Raw genomic sequence first — 24591 nt, forward strand, 5'->3', positions numbered from 1 at the left:
GTGGACCTTGCTCTTAGGAAAGGAAACTTCCAGCTGTTGCTATCTCGTATTTGCCTCTCCTACCAGTTTCCTTTGCAGGCTCTGGAATTTGACTTTTGGAGATGCATCATTGAGGTTTTAAGCCATAATGAAAATGGGTAAGCTAGAGAGTCTAGATGGGGCACCTGTCCTTCACAATAATCCTAGCATTAAAAATCAAAAGGAAAAAAGTCAGGTTACCTAAAGTTTTTCCTAACTTCAGTACCTGGCTCACTGCATGTTCTGCTATCTAAGCTGTGAATCAGCTGTTGTTCTCCATGATCTCATGTTCCTCTAATCTAATCTCTTTCCTTATTCTCTTCCCTTTGCTTCTAGCAGATGAGAAATAGTAAAAAAGAAAAGCAGGCCTTGCAACCTTAATGTTTCTCTGTTTTTGGAGGGGAAAAGTCATCCATCAATTAGTAACTAAGTGTGACTGAGCTTTATTTTGTGCAAGTGCCGAGAGCTGCTTCTTTAAAAACCAAAACCAAAACCAAAACCAAAACCAAAACCGTGGTCAGTTGAGTTTTTCAGGAGGAAGATTAGGCATTTGGGGGCATATACAAGGGAAATATAAACCTGGTCCCCACTGTGTACAGTCTAATAGCTCTCTCAGTTTTATGCTGATCTGGAAGGAACCAGACTGTTAGGATGCTGTAAAACTATCAGAATGAAAGGAAATAAATAAAATTAGTTCAGCTAAAAGAAGCTTAAGTACATAATGACATCAGAATGAGCAAGAAATGTTTATTTTTTAACTTCATTTTGCTTTTGTTTTACATTTACCTGATTCAAATATCAAAATGCTATAAAGGGACTTCCCTGGTGGCGCAGTGGTTAAGACTCTGTGCTCCCAATGCAGGAGGCCCTGGTTCAATCCCTGGTCAGGGAACTAGATCCCATATGCATGCTGCAACTAAGAGTTCACATGCCACAACTAAGGAGCCGGCGAGCCACAACTAAGACCTGGCACAACCAAATAAATAAACAAACAAACAAATAAATAAATATTGAAAAAATGCTATAAAAGGATATGTGTGACACAGCTCACTCTCATCCCCATCCCTATCCACTCTACCTCCCTTACCCCCTAAGAGTAATTGTTTTTATTAGTTGCAAGAATATTTAGAAAAAATTTTACCCTGAAAATGGAAATTGGTAACTAGGGTTTGGTTATTTTTCAGTTTAGTAGCATTATGCATCTTTCATTGCTCAACTGTAAGCAGTGAATTAATCAGACCTTGTGTCTGTCTGTGACCCCTGGGTTCCCATTCTGTTTAATACATACGATATCTTTTACCTCCTTTCACCCCTACCAATAAAGAATTAACTTTGTCTTACCATACTTGTTTCATGCTTCCCCACTGGTGCAGTTTTCTCCTGGAAAGTGATGGTTCCTCTAGAAAAGTGGGGGAAGAAAGTAAGTGGAAAAAATTCTTGGTAAAAGTACGTCTTGCCGAATAAGTTAAGATTTTAAAGAGGCAATGCAATAGCTGATTATTTTACGTTTTATACCTACATTCAAATGGCAGATTTACAAATTTATAAGTACTTTGACTTTAAACACTTCACTTTATTTTGAAAATAAAAAATTTCCCCTCCTAAATCAACAATCATAATGATTATTAAAAACTATTTTAGCATTTTTCCTGGGAATACATTATGAGACAAAAGAATTTGGGGTTTAAACACAGTTCTAATTTTACCCTTTGTAAATTTAGCAATCTATATTTAATCTCTTTTTTTTTGGTATTTATATTACTTGTATCTTGACGCATGCTGAGAATAAAGAGGAAGTGAAAAAAATTTAAAAAGCATTTCATTGCTAAGAATTTTTGAACCCTATGTAGGTGTTCCTGTAACTGCAACTTGAGTCATTAGATACTATTATTCAGAATTCGTCCCTGTGGTGTGTCTCCTCCCATGGTGGGCCTAGGTTGGTGGTGGGTAAATGTAGTGAGTGACTCAGATGTCTTGCACAGATTACTCTAGTCTACCAAAGAAGGAAATACTGTTTAGAACATGCAATCCTATAATAACTTGCCCTTACTGCAGACCATTGAGGATTTAAGGGTTGATTTTTATTTCAGTTTTGAAAAAAATAAGGTTATATATGAGCTTTTTATGAGTCTTTTAGTATTCTATTATGCAGTATTAGTTTTAGTATTCTAGTATGCAGCTAATACAACAAAGGATTTATCTTTTGGAGTTTGAGATAAATAGTTAATTTAGGTATATATAATATTTCATCCTCCCCCCCAGCCAAAGGAGAAAAGCCCAACATGGTACAGGAATTGACATTTCCCTTCTGATCCAAGTGATCTTTTAGTTGGTATAACTGATTGTGTGTGCATAGGTGGCACGGAAGCACTGAGAAGGTATTCTTGGAGATGAGGAACTGATGCCTGGGAGGGTAGCTTGCCTGAAGGCTCAGGGCTAGATGACTTTCTCTCCAAGGTTAAATGTAGTTTATAAGATTTTGTTCTACGGCCCAATTTATCTTTCCAAAAACATCTTTGTTTAAAACATGGACTTGAGGGTAGAAATGTGGTCAGGAATGGGCTGGAGTGGGAAGGGTGGGGTTGGGAGGTGTTAGTGGAAAAGGGAGAGTAGCTTGGGCAGTGAATGAGAGAGGGTCCTTAGTCCCAAATTAAAAATTTTCAAGAGCCTGGGAACGGAGAAGCTCACTTTCCCTACCACAGTTCCTCTTGATCGTCTGTGGGAGGAACTCAGTGGTTCTTGGTATTATTCAGTGTTCTTTAGGTCTAACTTTATATTAAATTTCAGAAGTGTTTCAGGTCCTGGAAAAGCATGTAAAAAGGAGTCTTTTAGGTTGTCCTTCTGACTTCTGGTATAGGTGGCAGAGTGCCAAGGCACTATGGTTTTTCTCATTTAAAACCTGAACTCATCAGAGTTTTACAGTAAAACGGACCAGAGCAGGAGGGTATCAGATCCCTGACAGCTGTCCCCAAAGCTACATGACTAGATCTGGTCTTTTTTATATTCACTCTTTAAAAAAAAGAACAACAACAAAAACAGAGAAGAGATTGGTGGAGACTTTTCTTGTTCGCAAATTTGAGATTTTACAGAGAACAGTACTTATTGAGGGTACAGTTTTTTTCTCTTCTATTTCATACCCAGAGTGTATTCTGAGTACTTAGACCTACATAACAAGGTTTAACAAAAAGCTTAATGGTACATAGTGTAGTTGACCCCAGAGTTATGATTATTTTTACCCTTTATAAATATATCTCAAAATTGCTTCTTAGTCCTAGTTGTTCATTGAATTTGTTTATATTATAGCCGATGTTAGTATACTTCTTTTGTTGCTTATGTCAGAATTCTGTCAATTCCATAACAAACACTGCCCTTCAAAAGAAATTCTTAAGAGACCAAAATATTTGTTCCCACAGACATTTTTGCTTTTAATAGATATGACATTAAAATGTATTGTGTTTAAATGATTCTTTACAATTTGCTCTATTCCAGAAAGAATTTAAGGTGGCCCTCTCAGTGACTGTTTTAAATCTCCAAAATTGTCTAAAATTCATGCTCTTAGAAACTTTGGTAACTAATTGAAATTCCCAGTGTAAAAATGCAGCTTCATTGCAAATTTGCCATTGATTATTTTTAGGAGAAAATGAGCATCTCTTAATGTTAAATTCTTGATATTCTCACATCTCATACTCAGGACTAAATTAGTCACATCCTGAGAATCAGATTCTTTCCTTGAAGCATGGTGACCACGCTTTATTAGGGAGAAAAAAGCAGTGACTTTTGAGGATACTGAATAGAGCAAAACTAGTTTTTCTATCGTGTTTCAAATCATTTTGGGGCAGTGGAGAATAAAAGCAGTTATTTAGGTTAGTGAGGATTATGAATTTGATTTATAGAGCTAATTTTCTGGGCAGTATTAACCAAGCCAGAATTGGCAAGGCAAAAGATTTGCTGACTACTGTAAAAGGTTAGTGGAATCTTTGGCAACTCTCTTTGGTAAAAGAAAAAAATTCTTGAATTTCATCTAATAGAAAATAATGAGGTTTGAGATCAAACTGTGTTTCTATGACTGAGCCCCTTAATTTATAAAATTAAATTACATTAAAAATTGAAGTTCAATGAAGCAATGAGGGAAAAAATGCCTAAAATAGAACCTAACATGTAGGAAGTGCTCAATTAAGATTAGTTTCCTAACTGGTAGCCTTTAATGCTAGAATAGACACTGAAAAATTTCTGATCTTTCTTTCCCCTTGAATTGAGATTTCTGAAATGTTATAAGTATCTATTGTTTTTTTTCACTGAAAATATAAGTGTATTAGAGAAATGGTTATTAATAGATTTTAAATTAAGTATTTTTCCATGGCTATAATTCCTCTTCTTCAGAATGTGCACAATACTTCCTAGGTGAGAGATCATGAATTTTTTTTAAAATCTGTATCTAGACAAAGTCCTATAACTGGTATTAGACCTTAAAGGCTATCCGACTCTCTGAGGTTGGGTGTTGCCTGCGACTCTCTTTAAAAAGATATTGATTTGGGCCTTGCTAATTTGGAATTAAGCTAAAGTTGACTTTTGAAGACAAGGTTTGCTGTACAGATTAATTTGAACTAGATGAAGGAAGAGCAAATATTTAAACCATTTGAGAATCAAAGCACTTAAAAAATGCCACTTGTCTACTTACAGCACTAATGACAGATGGATTTTGAAATAGATCCTCTTATGACTGCCTTTTATTGATGATAGCTATCATAATTTCATATAACTTGATAATAAAAATATTTTATTTCCATTTTTTCAGTAATTTAGTTCACTTCTTTTCAGTTGCCATGGCTGAGAATTTGTTATTTAGAGCCTTAGATAGCCAAATCTGTATCTGTTTAGATGGGGAAAGAGGGAGTCCAAAGCTGAGAGTCCTGTAATTTGAATAGGTACTTTGGAAAAGCTGGTGTCAGGCTGCTGACCTTAAGCCTAATTATGAGTGCTCCCAACGCTTATTGGTGCTGCTGCTGGGTTTTGTTTGAATTGGAAGTGGGGATGCTCCTAGTGCCCCCATGTGGAAAACTGGTGGCACCACACCTTGAAGAACCCCGGTTTGCAGGACTGGAAATTGAAAAAAGGTAGGGATTTAAGGCGTTGCCTAGAGTTTCAGAGGTTAACTCTGTGCTTTGATGGATGGGCTCTGTAAGATCCAGTTCCCTAAGCAAAAGGGAGAGAGGCTGTCTTTTAAGGTGTTAAATAGACTTAAGAGATGGCCAGTCTGTCAGTTGTGAGGATGGGTACATGCATATTTGTTATATTGTTTTCTGTATATCTGTTTACTTAAAAAACTTTATTAAAACATATGTATATTTTAAAAGTGATTAGTCTGTTGTTTGGACTTCTCATGCTATATCCTGGGAGATTTTATGCTAGTTTTATGCAAGTCATTATGAATCCTGATTTTAAACAATAAATTGAGACCCACTTATTTTATCCTGCCTCTTCTTCCAGATTAGGGACGGTAAGGGAACTAAGGATGAGGAGTGGCAGGGAAGGCCCGAAAGACACTTCTTTCTTGTATTACATTTGGTGGTTTACTTGTGGAATTAAAACTGAATTGCTAGATTAAAATTTTCAGCTTTCTTCCAGCCAGTAATTCCAGGTTTTTCAGATTAAACATAGTGAAACATCAAGCAGTGTGTGTATATTTCAAAACAAGATGTAGAAGAACTGTGGTTTGTGGTGCCACATGCTAATGAGGCTTTCCTGAAGCGGGGAGAGCTTTGGCAGGGCTGCAGTAGATGATTGTTGACTAGTGGAAAGGTTGATAATGAGGCATGTGACAAGAGGACTTTTTCCAGCTGAAGACATTGAACATCTTTTGGCTTGAGCAGTTTTACCAGTTTTCACAGTTTAGCAATAAGGAGATTAGTAAACAGAATTAACTGAAGATTTGCATGCAAGATGCTGCATTTTGACAGAAATAAGCGTTATGGTGTGATGAGAATACTTTTAAGGCTGTTGTAGGACTACCGTAGCTATTGTATGTTAATGGTGTAACTTCTCTGTCTTACTTTGTATCATGGTATCTTAGTTTTTGCAAAGAAAATACTTGTGGTATTTTTCTTCAAAAGGACACTGAAGCCATGAAGAGAGCGTTGGCCTCCATAGACTCCAAACTGAACCAGGCTAAAGGTTGGCTCCGTGACCCCAGTGCCTCCCCAGGTAACCCTCTGGTTCTACTTTTCTGATAGATAACAGCAAAAAGCTAAAAACCAGGCAAACAAAAGAAAAAGAAAAGAGAAAAATCATTTTGTAATCTCATAATCCTGAGATAAATACTGCAACATTTAGGGGCATACTCCATTCTCTGATAGTTTTGACTAATTGAAGTATTACTGGTCCTTAAAAGGATGAAGGGCATAGACTACCTCTCATCACAGAGGAATAAAGCAAAGTGAACTGGGCATTCTTTGCCAAATTATTGGTTCACCCCTTCCCTGAATCAGAAAGGTAATTATTTTGAATGAAAGCTCTTCTTTTCTAGTTCCCGTTGGGCAGATTTCCATTTACGTCAACAGAGTACTTAATTAAGCAGATGAAATGATGATGCTAACAAGAATTGGGAAGCAAAGTTGACTTGTATAAAGATAAGACCCAAATAGGTTATTGAGCTAGGCATTATGGATTTTCTAATCTAATATTTATTCAGTTTTAGATTAATATTTGAATGAATGTGAAAAGCCTAATGGAGTTTAGAGGCGTTGAGTACTATCGAATTGTTAGAGCCTACTTTCATCATTCACATGCTTACCACAAACTGCTTATTATCTCCAGATGGGTATGGTTCCAAGGATCTTTTTGAGCAGTCTCTGTGGTTAAAACCTCAGCCTATGGTTGTAAGGGCAGTGCTTGGCTGTTAGCTATCAGATGTATTGCCTTCTATTCACTTGTCATTTAAAATCATCCATTCCTTCATGAATGAAATGACTTGTAAAGCAACCTTTCTAAATAATTAATGGATCAACAATGTAGATATTGAACAGCTCTCTCTCTCTCTCTCTCTCTCTTTTTTTTTTTTTTTGGCTGCGCCACCTGGCTTGAGGAATCTCAATTCCCCGACCAGGGATCGAACCCAGGCCGTGGTAGTGAAAGCCTGGAATCCTAACCACTAGGCCACCAGGGAACTCCCTTGAAAATCTCTTTGTTTTAGGTGATGCTGGTGAACAGGCCATCAGGCAGATCTTAGATGAAGCTGGAAAAGTTGGTGAACTCTGTGCAGGCAAAGAACGCAGGGAGATCCTGGGAACCTGCAAAATGCTAGGGCAGATGACTGATCAAGTGGCTGACCTCCGAGCCAGGTAAAGTTCCTCTGCTCTCACCAGAGCAGTAGTGGTAACAGTTGGGATCTCGCTCCTGATGGAGTGATTCAGAAAGCAAGTTTCTGTGAATTTTACTGAATTCTCTTTGGCTAATAGATAACGTAGATATTATATTCTACTAATTCTTTTGAGATTGGAGTGAATTTTCCTTTTGTTGAACTTTTAAAATATGTAGATGCCTTATCGTAAAGTTGAAATCTGTTTTTTTAGTTTCTAGCCATAAGCTTATGAAAAATAAGGTGCGTAGATATCTTTTATGAAGGCTGGATAGAAAAAAACATAAAGAGTGAAAACGTTGGAATTATTTCACATGTCATTTTAAAAATCAGTTAAATAGATTATCCTCTACGTTGGTCATTTCTAGGCTCTTTTGAGTTTCTATTTCATCATTATTCATTTGGTTTTATAATTCTTTTACCTATCTCTTACCCACCTCAAGTCTTGGCTTTTAGGATCCACCCCCATTCCCCCAAATTAAATATGTATAGTTTGCTATTAAGAAAACTCAGTATAATATAGGTTTGTTTGGAACTCATACATATAGTTAATGAAGTTCTAAAAGATTCTCATCTTTATGGAATTTTATAGTACGGACATTGTGAAAAATCGAGGTATGATGACACACTAGTATAAATGAAATTTAATTTTGCTTCAAGATTGTCATGAAACGTCTTGAGATAATTGGAATACAGTATAAGGTCTCCCTACAAACTAAGGCTTCAGGAACACGCCTTGACGTGTTGCACACCATTACACCTAGCCTCAAATGTATTAACATAATGGACTTAAGAATATAGTTTTTTTTTTTGCAGTACGCGGGCCTCTCACTGTTGTGGCCTCTCCCGCTGTGGAGCACAGGCTCCCGACGCGCAGGCCCAGCGGCCATGGCTCATGGGCACAGCCGCTCCGCAGCATGTGGGATCCTCCCAGACCGGGGCACGAACCCGTGTCCCCTGCATCGGCAGGCGGACTCCCAACCACTGCGCCACCAGGGAAGCCCAAGAATATAGTTCTTAAAGGAGTGGTTCCTGACCTTTCTTGGACCAAGGTCATTTTCATAATTTGATGAAAGCCATTAATCTCTACCTAAAAAGTTACATATAAACATGCCCATACAATACTATATGTAATTTCCAGAGGTTCATGGATTCACTGTAGCCCTGGAAGCTCCACGGGCTTCAGGTTAAGAGCCTTTACCTTAAAGGGAAGAAGGAACAGCATAAATAAATGTGATCTCATTGAGTGCAGTGGGCCTTTTCTCTTGCTGTGAAGCAGTCTCCTCTGCCATGAGCATGCCAAGAACTTTACAGAAAGGACAAAAAAGAAGTTCTGTTCCCATCTGGAGAAATGCCAATGCAGTTTGACAAGATTCTTGGCTCTTCTAATTTCTCACTGCTGGCTCTTTTGTCTGCAGCCTTTTCACAGTGTGGTAGACAGTTTTCAGTTGGAATTCTCAAATACACAGTTGTATGTATTTAGAGAAAGATGAATCTGAGCAAGAGAACGAGGTAGTTGCTGTACAGGACCGACCATAAATCTGTAAAGAGAAAAGGTTGGAACAGTGAGGAGCCTCACTGGTCAAGGAAGTGAGGAGCCTCAATGGGTCTGCGATAGTCTTTCACAGTGAAAGATTACAAAGCTGTCTCCTTGTTATCCTTTCTTAAATATGCCTAGCTTTCTAACAGCTTAGTGGCTGAAACTCAGTAACAATTTCCTCTTTGGTATTCTTCTATTCAGTCACCTAGAGTTTCTAGGGTTGTAAGTATATATTTTCCCCTCCATGGTACTCAAACTTTTTATTTTGAATGAAAAATTATGCAACCCATAAATATTTTTACTTTTTCACAGTTGGACTCTTATACAAACAATGTTCCTCATAATCAATTAGTAGATTTGAAGGAAAAAAGCAAATTAAAACATAAAAAGTATATTTCCAAAAGTCTTAGACTCCTCTGCCATGTAAAAGGGAGGTGTCATGTACAAGTAAAAAGTATATATATATACCTGGCAGTAAATATTATTGAGTTCACTACCTCAAATATTGGTATACATGAAAAACATATAAATTTAAAAAGAGGATAGGTAGATGAATGACACACCCATACTATTATTAAGGGAAGCAAAGATGTTTTGTAGTCTATCCTAAAATCAGAAACTCAGGTTATGATGATCAGCCATTCCATTCAACCAAATGATAAAGTTGCCACCCCTATCATTGAGTTTACCAGGCTGGGTGGATTCAAAAATATGAGTATAAAAAGATGGCAAATCTTACTTTGCTATGACCTGGGAAGTCTCTAACAAAGGGAAAACAAATTTCTACTAACTCACATCATTTTTTTGTAGTAGCAGCATACCACTTCTGAGAGAGGAAAATAGTGAAATTAGTTCTTTAGGAACATGATGAGAAATAATGGTTTCTTGTCCTTGTGTGCCCTTTTCCCTCAGTACTATCTGGTTTTGATACTTATAGTTTGCATAGGAGTGGAAGGTAGATATTTAAGATTACCATTAGGTTATGATAATGACAACTCTGTAATAACAATAGTCACATATGTGTATTGCTTTATTGCCAAAGTATTTTCAAGTATTTCTTTTTGCTTGATGCCACTCTGTTTGATAAGCAGGGCCAGTATTATTACCTACCTACCCCTCATTTTCTAAGTTAGAAAACTGAAGCCCAAGGAAGTTAAACATTGTACCCAAGGTTCCTCAGGTAGCAGGAGTCAGGATTTGAACAGACATCTACTTGGTCCCAGTGTGGTGTGCTTTCAGTAGCACTATGTGTGCTGCCTTCTGAAACATTTTCAATGTATACTTGCCCATAAATAAGATAATCTAATGGGCTGTTTATTTCTAAAGCATACGTACTATGGTAACAAAACCTTCCATAGCAATAAGATCACAAGCACATTTCCCCCCTGAAGATTAGGTTTGATTATGTAATCACCACCAAGAGGAAAATCATTATCAAAATGTGCAAGTCTGGTCTTTAAAGTGGTTATGCAGTTCCTTGAAGCTACTGTGTATTATTTTTAAGAGCAAAGGAGAAATTAGATGGTTTGGGTGTTTTGCTTTGTCTCTCTCTGTTTCCTTGTGTTATCGCAGATTTAGTAGAAAAGGAAAAGGACAAACATGTTGGTAAAAGAACATATACTGTGCTTTTAGTAATATTTTGCCATTAAGAGTTTGAGAGAGTACAACAGCAGCATCTATCTGTTTGAGCAGAGGACAAGGAGCCTCACCGGTGGCCATGCAGAAAGCCCAGCAGGTGTCTCAGGGTCTGGATGTGCTCACAGCAAAAGTGGAAAATGCAGCCCGCAAGCTGGAAGCCATGACCAACTCAAAGCAGAGCATTGCGAAGAAGATTGATGCTGCTCAGGTAGCGATGATGATTTTTAGCAAGGGTGGGAAATAAAGGAGAAAGAGAAATGTTCCATAAATATCCTGTATCCCTCTCCCCCTAACTTTCTATGGGTGGATAATTGGTGTTTCTGAGTGATGACTGATACACACTAGTTGCCAATGTTAACACGTCCCCTACCACCACAGGCTTAAGGCTAATGATTATCCATATTTTGAAATAGAGATCTTAATTTTGAATTCTTCAGTTAGTTAAAAGTAAGCATTCTGAGTACCATTCCCCTAGCTCCTGTTGGAGATTACAGTATGTTAAACCTGTTATTCATCTCAGAATTCACAACTGTGTTTGGTCATAGCAATGTAAAAGGGTTAAAGCTTTCTGATATTACTCTACTATAAAATGATTTTCAAGCATTTCATGAAGAAACATAAATGTTTAAGAAACTGAAGAATTAATAAGGTGTGATTAATTCAAAGCTAAAGCTCATGAAGATATTTTATCCTAATGAGAAAGAAAAAAAATCATTTTTAAAAAGATGAAGGGGGACTTCCCTGGAGGTCCAGTGGTTAAGACTCCGAGCTTCCACTGCAGGGGGCATGGATTCGATCCCTGGTCTGGGAACTAGGATCCTGCATGCCGCACGTGCAAATATTAATATCTTTATAAATAAATAGCTGAAGGATTGATTTGGTTTTGCCTGAGTAAGAACTGATGTAAAATTATAAGGATCAGCATTATAAAAACAATTGCTGGTATGCCTTATGGTTACTTTTTTTTGTGGTACACGGGCCTTTCACTGTTGTGGCCTCTCCCGTTGCGGAGCACAGGCTCCGGATGTGCAGGCTCAGCGGCCATGGCTCACGGGCCTAGCCGCTCTGCGGCATGTGGGATCCTCCCAGACCAGGGCACGAACCCGTGTCCCCTGCATTGGCAGGCGGACTCTCAACCACTGCGCCACCAGGGAAGCCCTTATGATTACTTTTGAAATATTTCTGATGGCCTTGTTAAGTTTAGTAAAATTGGTTCATGAGTAGATCACAGTGTGCTTCTTTTCTATTTCTTTGTGTGTAGAATTGGCTTGCAGATCCAAATGGTGGACCAGAAGGAGAAGAACAGATTCGAGGGGCTTTGGCTGAAGCTCGGAAAATAGCAGAATTGTGTGATGATCCTAAAGAGAGAGATGACATTCTACGTTCTCTTGGAGAAATATCTGCTCTGACTTCTAAACTAGCAGATCTACGAAGACAGTATGTATTTAATCAATTAAATTGTCCTTTAATCTCTCTCTTTTTCCCCCTAAGCACATATATAGTTGAAATTTATAGGTTAAATGCACATATGATACTCTTCCATTGTCTTCTTATTGATTTTTTTGTGACGTGGTGAGGGCAGATATTTTTAAATTAATAATTTTAGGATACTAAGAACTATTTTTTAAAAAAATATTTTTAAGAGACCTATTTTTAAAATTAATTAATTTATTTATTTGGCTGTGCCGGGTCTTCGTTGCGGCATGCGGGATCTTTAGCTGCAGCATGTGAACTCTTAGTTGCGGCATGAAGGATCTAGTTCCTTGACCAGGGATTGAACCCAGACCCCCTGCATTGGGAGCACAGAGTCTTAGCCACTGGACCACCAGGGAAATCCCTGAGATCCATTTTTTAAAATTTCTAAGCTAGGACATACTGCTACACCATGTTTGTGACTTGTCTGTTTCCCAGGCATATGAGGAAAATAACTTTTGTGGCTAGCTATGAAAAGCTTTGTGTGTGTGTGTGTGTGTGTGTGTGTGTGTGTGTGTGTGTGTGTGTGTGTTGGGGTGGGATGGGGAGGCATAAGAAGATAGTTTCTTCCTTGACCAGCAGTGTTACTTCTTATGTAGCAATTATAAAAGATCCTTGAATATAACATCCTCACTGCAGGTTCTTCTCTTAAGGGGATTTTTTTTTTTTTTTAAATCGGTGAGACAGATACGGCTTTCATAGCATCTACTTTGATTGTATAGAAAAGAAGTGTCACTTTCTCCTTTTGAAAGATATTTTTCTGTCTTAAAAAAAAAATAACTGCATCATATGCTAAAAAGAACATTAAAAAAGTGTACAATGGCAAAAGTAAGAGTTGCTTCTCTCCCACCTCAGTCCTCCAGTCACTTCTCCAGGAATAACCATAGTCAAGTATCTTGTGAGATTCGACTTTTCATTTAACTTGTGTATTTCACTCCCTATTCTTCCACAGGAGAGTGCCTAACCTTTTTCCACAGAGGTACTTTAGAGTCCTTTCAAATCTTATATTGGGTAAGAGACCAACGTTAGCTAAGAAAGCAGACTTCTGCCTCAGACCTTGAAATAGGAATGAGTGGGAGCAGGGTGGGTATACTTTAGGCAGGAGGTTGTGGTGATAGAGAGCAGCTTAAGTAATAGCTCAAGTTTGATTCTATATCAAGCTCAGTCATTTGGGGGGTCACTATTTTATACCCCAAATATAAAATTATGTAGGTGGGAAAATGTATAATTGGACAATTGTAAAGTAATATATGTCTACAAATTTTGGTCTCTGTTCATTAATATTGGCTAATTAATATAGTCTTTACATTTTTACTAGATTTAAAAATACTCAGAGGAGGAAACTATGCTCTCAGGATCCTAACACAGGTCCATATACATAGCAGGCACTCATTAATGTTTCTTAATGATGAAGAGAGAATTAATGATAATAGTGATAACAGCAGACCAAGTTTGGTCACATGCCATCATTACTTATTCCTATTATCTATCTATCAATCAATCAATCTATCTATCTATCCATCTATCTATCTATCTAAAACTTCCAGGCAGCAGGAGTAGCTATGATCAGAACCATAGTAATTATCTTCTTTGTCCAGCTTTATAATGGAGAAAGTATGAAAGTTTAGAATCATAAAGGAACTTTTAAGATAGTATCTAAATTAGTCATTCTGTCAGGTAGACTAAGATTTGCATTTTTATCGGTGAGCCAGATGTGATTATCCTGAAGTTTACTTTTCTATGACCTAGTGGACTTGAGATATAAAATGAGTCAGATTTGAGATGGCAGGCTCAGGGGCCACCTAACCTAGTGATGACTGATCGAGCTCAGCTTACCAAATGGTTGAGCTTGGTTGAGCCAGACTGACCAAACTCATATTTAACTACAACATATTTAACTGTCTTAACGAGGCAAAACAATCAGAATTTATATTATTAATTTCTTATTTAAGGGTCAAATAGATAAATCCCTCTCCTTTCAAACCAAGTTAATAATAATCATTAGCAGTTTGTCATCTCATTAGCATTTGTATTAGCAATTAAGTCATCTCAATGTAAAGAGTGTCTTTGTGTGACAGGATGGCTATTTTTTTTCTGCAGGGGAAAAGGAGATTCCCCAGAGGCCCGAGCATTGGCCAAACAGGTGGCCACGGCCCTACAGAACTTGCAGACCAAAACCAACAAGGCAGTGGCCAACAGCAGACCTGCCAAAGCAGCTGTCCACCTTGAGGGCAAGATTGAGCAGGCACAGCGGTGGATTGATAATCCCACAGTGGATGACCGGGGAGTTGGTAAGATCATCACTGCACTTATTAATCCTCATTAAACTTATTACAGTGAAGATAAGCAAGTTGTTGATAGAGATCCTGTATCATCTGTAATTAGGTACAGAAGGGGTTCTTTAGCCACTGGTGAGTAAGTCATTCCACAGTGTGACTCCATCTCCAAATGTAGCCAATAAATTTCCTGTGATTTAATCAAGAAGTATTAATAAATAAATGATTTTGCTGCAGGCAAATAGAAAATTCCTCAGGTTGCAGCTGAAACTTTGAGCTAATTATTTCCAGTCTATGTATACTTTCATTCTGTTGTATTTCTGTTATTACAGTCCTTAGTTAAGTTCACAGTTAAATATAATTTTTGAAAATAAGTAAAAGACACTTAGCTACCAAGGTTGTTTTCAGTTGTGAGGGCTCCTGTATCACACAATCACCTGTAGAGTTGCTAACCTAAAATTTTGATTTTTGAGAGATTTTAGGAATGGATCTATAAGAATTTAGGTTGTATTATGATAGCAAGCTGAAAGATCTATTTATTTCATTTGCTGTATTCATTGGAAAAAGATAAAATTTTTAATTGGTGATTCCCAGTGTGGGGGAATCAGGCAGACATATAGTTTACTGGAGGAGGAATAAATTGGTACAAATTTTCTGAGTGGCAATTTGGAATTATATGTCAAGAGCTTTAAAAAAGTTCATACCCATTGACTCAGCTATTTGACTTACAGGAATTTATTCTAAAAATAATTAGAGATGTTTCTAAGGAGTTACATATGAGAATATGTAAATAGTGTAAATATTTAATAATATTAACAGTTATGGTTCATATGATAAAATGTTGCATAGAGTTAGATCATGATTTTTGAATAATATTTAATGATGTAGAAAAATGCTCACGTTAAATAAAAAGAAGCAAGGAGTAAAAGTTAATGTATAGTATGATCCCAGTTTTATAAAAGAGAAATGTATGTATGTATAGGAGCATTCAATGCATTCAAAAAGACTGGAAGGAAATGGTCAAATATATCAGTCTCCAAGTGATGGGATTATGGGTAGTTTATATTTTTTTACGTTTTTTATATTTCCCCAGTTTTTTGTCTTGATAGGGGAAAAAACCCCACTAACCCCACTAAATGTATTATTAAGAAAAGAAATCCTTACCAGAATGGCACAGTGGTTGGCTTCTCCTGGTCTATGTGAGTTTCAGTGTTTTCCTCTTGGTGCAGGTCAGGCTGCCATCCGAGGGCTTGTGGCCGAAGGTCATCGTCTGGCAAATGTCATGATGGGACCTTATCGCCAAGATCTTCTTGCAAAGTGTGACCGAGTGGACCAGCTGACGGCCCAGCTGGCTGACCTGGCTGCCAGAGGGGAAGGGGAGAGTCCTCAGGCGAGAGCCCTTGCATCTCAGCTCCAAGACTCTTTAAAGGTAGAACTTGGGAGCACATATCATTACATTTCTTTCTTTCTTTTTTTTAGAAATAAATTTATTTATTTAATTTTTGGCTGCGTTGGGTCTTTGTTGTTGTGCACGGGCTTTCTCGAGTTGTGGCGAGCGGGGCCTGCTCTTCATTGCAGTGTGCGGGCTTCTCATTGCGGTAGCTTCTCTTGTTGCGGAGCTTGGGCTCTAGGTGCACGGGCTTCAGTAGTTGTGGTGCACAGGCTTCAGTAGTTGTGGCACGCGAGCTCAGTAGTTGTGGCTCGCGGGCTCTAGAGCTCAGGCTCAGTAGTTGTGGTGCATGGGCTTAGTTGCTCTGCAGCATGTGGGTTCTTCCCGGACCAGGGCTCAAACCCATGTCCGCTGCATTGACAGGCGGATTCTTTTTTTTTTTTTTTAAGACTAATGGGGAAAACTCCCCATTGCCTATTTTTTTATTTTTATTTATTTATTTTTGGCTGCATTGTGTCTTCATTGTTGCACGCAGGCTTTCTCTAGTTGCATCGAGTGGGGGCTACTCTTCGTTGCGGTGCGCGGGCTTCTCATTGTGGTGGCTTCTCTTGTTGTGGAGCACAGGCTCTAGAGCACAGGCTCAGTAGTTGTGGCGCACGGGCTTAGCTGCTCTGCAGCATGTGGGATCTTCCCAGACCAGGGCTCGAACCCATGTCCCCTGCATTGGCAGGTGGATTCTTAACCACTGCGCCACCAAGGAAGTCCCGACAGGCGGATTCTTAACCACTGCGCCACCAGGGAAGTCCCTCATTACATTTCTTATGCTTACTATTATTCAAAAATTAGGAGGGAGAGTTTTTAAAAAATATAATTTCTTGAGTCTAGGGAAAGTGAAAAAGGTGTGATCAAGAATATAAGGAGGGGCTTCCCTGGTGGCGCAGTGGTTAAGAAACCGCCTGCCAATGCAGGGGACACGGGTTTGAGCCCTGGTCCAGGAAGATCCCACATGCTGCAGAGCAACTAAGCCCGCACTCCATAACTACTGAGCCTGTGCTCTAGAGCCTGTGAGCCGCAACTACTGAGCCCGCGTGCCACTACTGAAGCCCACACGCCTAGCGCCCAAGCTCCGCAAGAAAAGAAGCCACTGCAACGAGAAGCCTGCACACCGCAATGAAGAGTAGCCCCTGCTCGCCACGACTAGAGAAAGCCTGTGCACAGCAATGAAGACCCAATGCAGCCAAAAATTAAATAAATAAATAAAATTTTTAAAAAAAGAATATAAGGAAATCCAGAGCTTATTAAGGAAAAGCTTACTAGTGTGTGATAGCAATTAAAATTGTGTTTCTCAAGCTTCACTCAATCAAGGGCTCTTTCATATTTGCTCTACCATGTATCACCTATACTTTTTTATTTAGTCAGTATTTTTCTTAAAATGGACTCCTTTTTTAAACTTTATTTAAAAGAAAAGTTTATAAAAATCCTGAAATCAGGAGTTTGAGTTAGTTATATTTTTTCTAATATTCTATAAAAGAAACACACAATTATTAAAATAAAAACATTTGTCTGTGTAACACCTATATTCATTTCAGATACCACCAGCCAGTGCATGCTACCCACCTTGAGAAACAGTGGGGGTGATTGATCCTTCTTCGAGTATTAATCTAGAATAAAACTTAGATTGGACAAAGTGTGATAATTATGAAAAGGAGTTTTTTCATGACTTCTGAGAATCTTCTGCTTTTGACCCATGTTAAAATAAAAAATGGATTCATATATTGGTTATCAAGTTTTTCTAGAAACTTATTTGAAATATCCAGAAAAATTCCATTATTGATTTCTTTCATCTAAATATAAGAAGTTGCTTAGAAATTTGGCACTGCATCCACCAAACAGTCCTTACAGTTACTGTAATTATGTCAGGCCCCTCCAGCACTGGGATTGTTGAGGAGCTCTGTCTCATCTCATGGTCTTCTTTGGGCTCAACCCCATGATTCTTAGTATTATTCTTAGGGGCCATCAAGAAAGGAAGTAAGATTTCTTGTTTGGGTGGAACAGTCTAGGGAAATGTGGGTCATGTGGGCAGGATTCACTTCTTACACCTGTTTCATGCTAGCTCAGTGCTTTGTACACAGTTGATACTCATAGCTGATAAAGTTGAATGAAACACCAAATGAATGAATGTGTCAGTGAAGGAAGGACAATGGCAGATGTGCTTTTTGGATATTTCTGGAAATTTTAATTTTTAAACAATGTTTTTAAGGATCTGAAAGCCCGGATGCAGGAGGCCATGACTCAGGAGGTGTCAGATGTTTTCAGTGATACTACAACTCCCATCAAGCTGTTGGCAGTGGCAGCCACTGCCCCTCCTGATGCACCCAATAGGGAAGAGGTGGGTATCTGAGGTCTTCCATTTCTTCTGTTGGCCAGCCATGTGTATATGTATATGTATGTGTATGTGTATATGTATATGTATATCTATGTGTATGTGTGTGTGTAAAGGTAAAATGTGACTGCAGTGTATGTCAGGAGTGGTTGGGAAATTGTGGATGAAGGGTGGAAAGGTAGAAGAGGGAAGAAAGGCCTTGCCACTTCTTCTTTCAGTCACCAGGTATGTTGCTTAGGAATGTCTTTAGGACATGTCTTCACTTGCAAGCAGTAGAAGACGTGACTGTCAGAGATGAAAACAAGTGGGTTTTATTTTCATCACATAACAAGAAACATGGAGCTAGGTAGCCTTGGCATTGGTTCAGCAGCTTGAAGCCATGAAAGCTGGTATCTCTCTGATTTTCTTGATCTTTTCCTCATGATGTGAGATGCTGATGCAGCCCTAGGCATTATGTTCAAGGCAGTAAGAAATGAGCAGTGGGGGCATTCCAGTCACAACTAGAATAACTGTCCCTCTAGTTATAACCTTCCTTTTAGTGTCCCCTTAGGACACTTTATTCTCCAGACAGAAGTCAGGGCAATTCTTTTAAATCATTTGATGTCATTCTTTTACTCAAACCCTTCAGATTACTCCTCCCTGTCCCAGAGTGAAGCCAGAGTCCTTACAATGAACAGTAAGGCCAGTGATGTGCTGGTAGACACAGGAAAAAACAAAACAAAACAAAAACAAAAACAAGAAGGCCCTGATTTGTAATGTCTGTTAATTTCCATGATGTAAATATTCCCATGATGGCTGTTTCAACGTGAAGTCACTGTAAGCAGAGTCGGGAAGAGATGGGCACATTTGGCTCTTATGAGCTTGTGTGAGTTGATACCAGCAGCTTCGTCACACCACTGCATCTGGTCCGCCATCTACTTGTCTGACCTTGTGTGGTGCCTCTCTTCCCCCTCATGCTCCTGTCTCTGCATTGATCTTCTTGCGTTGTATTCCCAGTATTCCTTGTTTATGTTTGTATGTTCTAACCTTGGGGCCCTTGCTGTTGTTCTCTCTGGTCCTCCCACAGATAACTGCAGGTATTGTTCGCTCACTTTCCTCAGCTCTCTACTGAAATGTCACTTTGGGGTCACCACCTAAGATCGCAACCCCACCCCAAGCCCATCCCAAGAAATTCCCTAATCTCCATATCCTACATTTCTCCTTCGTGTTTATCAACACTTACATATTTACCTCGTTTTCCTCACGTTAGCATGAAAGCTCCATGTGGGCAGGGATTTTGTTTTGTCATTACTTTATTCCCATTTCTTAGAACAATGTCTGACACATCCTTGGTGCTGAATAAATGAAAGTAAACGCTCACCCAGAAATCCTCCAGGAGACTTTTGTGTATGTCTCATTGGCTAGAATGCTGTCACATGGCTACCTCACTGCAAAGGAATCTAGGAAAGCAAGTATTTGGTTTTCCATCCTCTATAGTATTGGTAGTAAAGGAGAAAGGGTTGGGTCAGGCACCCAAGACAATGTAGAACTGGTGAGCAGACGTTTATGTTATTCTTATTTGCTAATGACCCCCATTTTCTTTCTCTAGCCTAGGTTACTGGTCAGTTCAGCTCATGGTCCCCTTAGGCTGGGGTGATGTGCTTTGTTTTCATTCCGGACATCTGAGTGTCTGATGAGCAGACAAAACTGTCTGCTGGTAATCTCTACCTAGATGCTGCATGGGTACCTCAACATGTGTTGTCCTCCTGTTTTCTTCCAGCTGGAAATTTGTGAGTCGCCACTGACTCTTCCCTTCATCTTCCCACATCTATAAAGTAAGACAAGCTAATTTGATCTCACAAATACATCTTGAATTCTCTCTAATTTTTATTCATGTTGCCACGGCTCTAGTTCTGATCCTTGTTCCCTGCTGCCTTTATAACTACACAGCTGAGACTGGTCTTTGAATCCATCACTAGGGCACGAATAAAATAAAAATACAGATCTGACCCTGATATTTTCCTGCTTAACCTTTCAGTGGCCCTTCCTTTTCACATAGGAGAAAGCCAGAGCTCTGTGATCTGGCTTCTAATACTCCCTCTACCCCTGTTTCCCACAAACCCCACCTCTCAGTTCATGCCCCAGCAATACCTCATTGCTTATAGTTTCCTGCGTACTCTGTCCTTTCTTTTCTCCATGTCTTTGTTCTTTCTGTCTCTCTACCTAATTATTGTCCCCTTATCTCTTTTGGCTAATTTCTGTTTATCCTTTATTCTAGTATCCTTCACTTCCTGGATAGTCTAAGTGCCTTACTTTTTCCTCCCTAGTATCAATGCTTAGTTTTATTATTGCACATAGCACACAACTATTGTAGGTATCTGTTTATGGGCCTTTTTAACCCTGCTAGGATGTGAGATCCTTGAGATGCAGAAATTATGTCTTATTCATCTTTGTATCTTCAGCACCTGTTCCAGGGCCTGGCACATAGTAGGTGCTCAGTACAGTTTGGTTGAGTGACAAGAAAAGCAAGCTAAGCAGTTGGGTAAATCAGAGGGAGCAGCAGACATAGACTGGGGTTGAGATGGTGAACCAAAGTTGGCAAAGCCTTATAGATTCAGAGTGGGAGACCAGCCAAGGAGAGAAACAAGGACTGAGGCCAGGAGAAGAGGACCAGGGGGCTAGAGATTTAGGAAGAGATCCTGAGCATTAAATGGCAAGAACCCAGCTGGCTGAATCCAAACAAGAGGTCAGAATGGGGAAGAGACTTGCGTGCATAAACATAGAACCCTGGCAATGAGACTGGAGCCTGCTGTTGGACCAGGAGACCTTCAGAGATTGTCTGCTGGGAGCCAGAACTTGTCTCCAAGTAGGGGCAGGTAGACCTCCAGGAGGAGGCAAAGAAGAGGGTAGATTCTGCCAGGCAGTTCCTAATGTGCTCTGTGTATAATATAAAGCTCACCCAGGGCTGTTGGATATACCTTGCCTCAAGCATCAATTCTAATAATGTGATCCAAACAAATGACAGAAGAACTTTGGTGTCTAAGTTAAATTGTCCCCTTCGTGGTATATGACCTTGCATAATATCCATGTCGAAGAAGAAGTTAACTTTTTAACAATATGTGAACTGAATGAACAATTCAGTAGATGGTTTTGCATTTGGGGTGATGGAAGTCAGCCATCCTTACCCTTGTGTCAGGCGTGTGTGTGAGCACCAGCTATCATTTTTCCCATGGAGGTCAGGGGCAGAGCTTTTACAACATTAATGGTAATGGGATATGTGAGGGAAGCTGCCCTGAGGAGGCTGGAGCTCTGGTTAGGACTCTGGATATTCTTGGCCTTTAATGCATCCAGCCACCTGCACTGGAACCTGGAGTAGGTTTTTCTATACTCTTCAAACTAGGGGATAAGCCTTTTGTAAACAGGGATTATTTAAGTCTTTGGATTCTGTGAACTCCTTATTGCAGACTGCACAGCACTGTACGTCCTGTTTGCACCTGGTAAGCATTGACTGCGCTGAAATTCAACGGTGTGTGTGCACTTGCCTGGATGCATGTGATGCTTATGGCCAAACCTCTGAGGAGATACGGCAAGGCCAAGACTCGATGTGACTGTTGTCTTATTAACTTGTAAAGTCTTTGCTGAAGCAGTTGCTGCCTCTGCTTAAAGAGAGACTTTTTCTTAGGCTGCCTGACCCATTTTATTGCAATAAATTTTCTTAATGTCTTTGTTTGTTCCTCAAGGTATTTGATGAGAGGGCAGCTAACTTTGAAAACCATTCAGGAAGGCTTGGAGCCACGGCAGAGAAGGCGGCTGCTGTTGGAACTGCTAATAAATCAACGGTGGAAGGCATTCAGGCCTCAGTGAAGACAGCCCGAGAACTCACACCCCAGGTGGGTTTCACTCCCCCTTCATCATGTCAGTACACACCATATTGAGTAAAGAAGGTTAGTTACAGAACAGTTTCTATACATTTTTGAACACTTACTATAAAATATCATGAAAGAATCCACACATACCCTTAATGTCTAAATCATTTTTATATTGTTTGAATTTTTTTACAGTGATCATTAGTTTTGAAAGTAGAAAAAACTAGTAAAGCACCCCCCTCCCATGCATAATTAGGGAAAAATTCAATAATCTTGGGAGGTTAGTTTATTTTGATTTTAGAGCTTATGCCTTTCCCCACATCTCTTTGATGGTATTTTAAAAATTTTAGATGTGGCCATAATTTTTCTTTTTTATTTAATTATATAACCAAGATGTAGCTAATGTACTATAAACAGAATATTGGAAGAGTGGGAACAAAAGAAAACAACTTGGACAGGAATTAAAGTTCTAGTACATGATAGATGTTCTTAAAAGATCTCTTCAACATCGTTTAGTGTGATGTTTGTGCAGTTTTTTTCTTCCAATAAAATTACAGAAAATTCATTATCTTTTCATTCATTTATTCAGCAGATATTTCTTGAGTGCCTGTGGTACATTAGGAACTGTCTGGGCTTTAGAAATCTATGATACTAGATTTGGTGGGGAGCTTGTAGGCAGAGACAGGGGAAATAAGCTTGTCTCTTAATTGTTCAACTTTTGCCAATGTGGCATGTTAACAAGTTAGATTCTCTTGAAAAATCATACTTGTCTAGCTTTTTAAAAAAAATGTCCATAAAATATGAACATGTCTAACTTTCCTTAAAAATTTCCATAAAACATAGAACATAAAACATAGGATTTCTCTATAAAACTGAGATTTCTGAAAAAACAGGAACAGAGCACTAGGCTTAAGGCACTAACTATGGAAAGAGCAAGGACTTTGGAGACAGATCTGGATTCGAATCCTCTGTCACTTTGAGTTTCCTTGTGTAAAATGGAGATAATTCCTTCCTAGTGGATTGTTTTGAGGATTAAGAAGATGCTTGTGCAGCCTATAACTTATCAAATACTCAGTAAATGTTAGTTCCTTCCCCAAGTGCTGCAACTGACTAGCTGGGAGCTCTTGAGCAAGTCACTTAAATTTTCTGCGTCTTGGTTTTTGCAGCTGTGAAGTGGAGAGATTACTGTCCTTTCACTCTCACAGGCTTGTTTTGAGGATTTAGTAAGACAGTGGATGTGAAAGCACTTTGTTAACTGTAGACAGTTATTATTATTTAAAGGAACATTTATTTATTTATTTATTTATTTATTTATTTATTGGCTGCATTGGGTCTTCGTTGCTGCGCGCGGGCTTTCTCTAGTTGTGGTGAGTGGGGGCTACTCTTCGTTGCGGTGCATGGGCTTCTCGTTGCGGTGGCTTCTCTTGTTGCGGAGCACGGGCTCTAGGCGTGCGGGTTTCAGTAGTTGTGGCACGTGGGCTCAGTAGTTGTGGCACGTGGGCTCAGTAGTTGTGGCTCGCGGGCTCTAGAGGGCAGGCTCTGTAGTTGTGGCACATGGGCTTAGTTGCCCTGCGGCATGTAGGATCTTCCCAGACCTGAGATCAAACCCGTGTCCCCTGCATTGGCAGGTGGATTCTTAACCACTGCGCCACCAGGAAAGTCCGACAGTTATTTTTAATAAATATTTATAAATCTGTTTTAAGTAATCTTTAGTATCATTCTTAATGGTGCTTTTTAAGATGAGGCTTAAGTATCTGTCCGTTTTGTATATGTTCAGAAGTATCAAGCAAACACCCGTTTACTTTGTCACTTTATTACCTTCTTAAAATCAGGCTGTAACTGTAAAATCTTTTGTGAGGGCCCATTCTGGGGAGCTGTTTATGAGACCAAAACTAAAGTGCTTGGTCTGAAAAGAGACTCACCGATTTTTGGCCTTATAGTGCCACCTGTAGGTAAAGAGGGGGAAGCTTTGCTGAAGGTTTATATTTGAGTGGTGGTTAAAGGTTGTTTTGTCATTGCCAGGTCGTCTCAGCGGCTCGCATCTTACTTAGGAATCCCGGAAATCAAGCTGCTTATGAACATTTTGAGACCATGAAGAACCAGTGGATCGATAATGTTGAAAAAATGACAGGTAGAGTTGTGTGCAAAATTCTTCCTGTCTGATCCATGAGACTGAGAAACAGGACCAGTTATGTTACTCAGCTGTAATTGGATAAAGGGACCGTCATGTGCTCGACAGTGTACTTGGCCCTGATTAAGGCCGCTGAGCAGCAGCGGCTTCTCATTCAAGCCTTGCAACTTTGTCCGAAGAGAGACTCTTTGAGTCTCTTTGATTTTAATGTGGCCCTCCCGGTGTGATGTTTATTGTTACAGCTCCTATCTTCTCTGAATAGTGTCTTTTCTCTGTCTGAGCCAGAGTTTGGTTTCAGAGGCTGAGAGGCGGTGTTTGTGGATACAGTAAGTGTCCCTGTCATTTTCAGCAGGTTCACATTTCAAGGAACCACAATAGCTACCATTTAATACAACTTCTCAGAGTTTCCTCCAACTTATCAACTACGTAGTTTTTTTTTTAAAAAAAGGAGAAACCAACAACTGACAAACCTGTGTCTGTGCGATAGAGGTGGCACCTCTGAATCTTCTTCATTCTCTTTGGAGGGAGGGATGGGAGAGGAAG

At 39.3% G+C, this 24591-nt stretch overlaps 1 protein-coding gene across 2 annotated transcripts in view; it reads left to right on the forward strand.

Annotated features, from left to right (window-relative positions):
- VCL (vinculin) overlaps positions 1–24591 on the forward strand; it is a 101326-nt gene that overhangs the window by 61898 nt on the left and 14837 nt on the right. For both annotated transcript variants that reach the window (XM_060125822.1, XM_060125823.1), the window contains 9 exons: positions 6129–6219; positions 7208–7355; positions 10605–10758; positions 11812–11987; positions 14124–14314; positions 15529–15728; positions 17950–18078; positions 21792–21941; positions 23940–24048. In XM_060125822.1, the coding sequence (XP_059981805.1) occupies positions 6129–6219; positions 7208–7355; positions 10605–10758; positions 11812–11987; positions 14124–14314; positions 15529–15728; positions 17950–18078; positions 21792–21941; positions 23940–24048 (1348 nt within the window). The remainder of the gene's footprint in view (positions 1–6128; positions 6220–7207; positions 7356–10604; positions 10759–11811; positions 11988–14123; positions 14315–15528; positions 15729–17949; positions 18079–21791; positions 21942–23939; positions 24049–24591) is intronic.

This window comes from Lagenorhynchus albirostris, chromosome 16 (assembly GCF_949774975.1).
Source record: "Lagenorhynchus albirostris chromosome 16, mLagAlb1.1, whole genome shotgun sequence".
Taxonomy (NCBI): Eukaryota; Metazoa; Chordata; class Mammalia; order Artiodactyla; family Delphinidae; genus Lagenorhynchus; species Lagenorhynchus albirostris.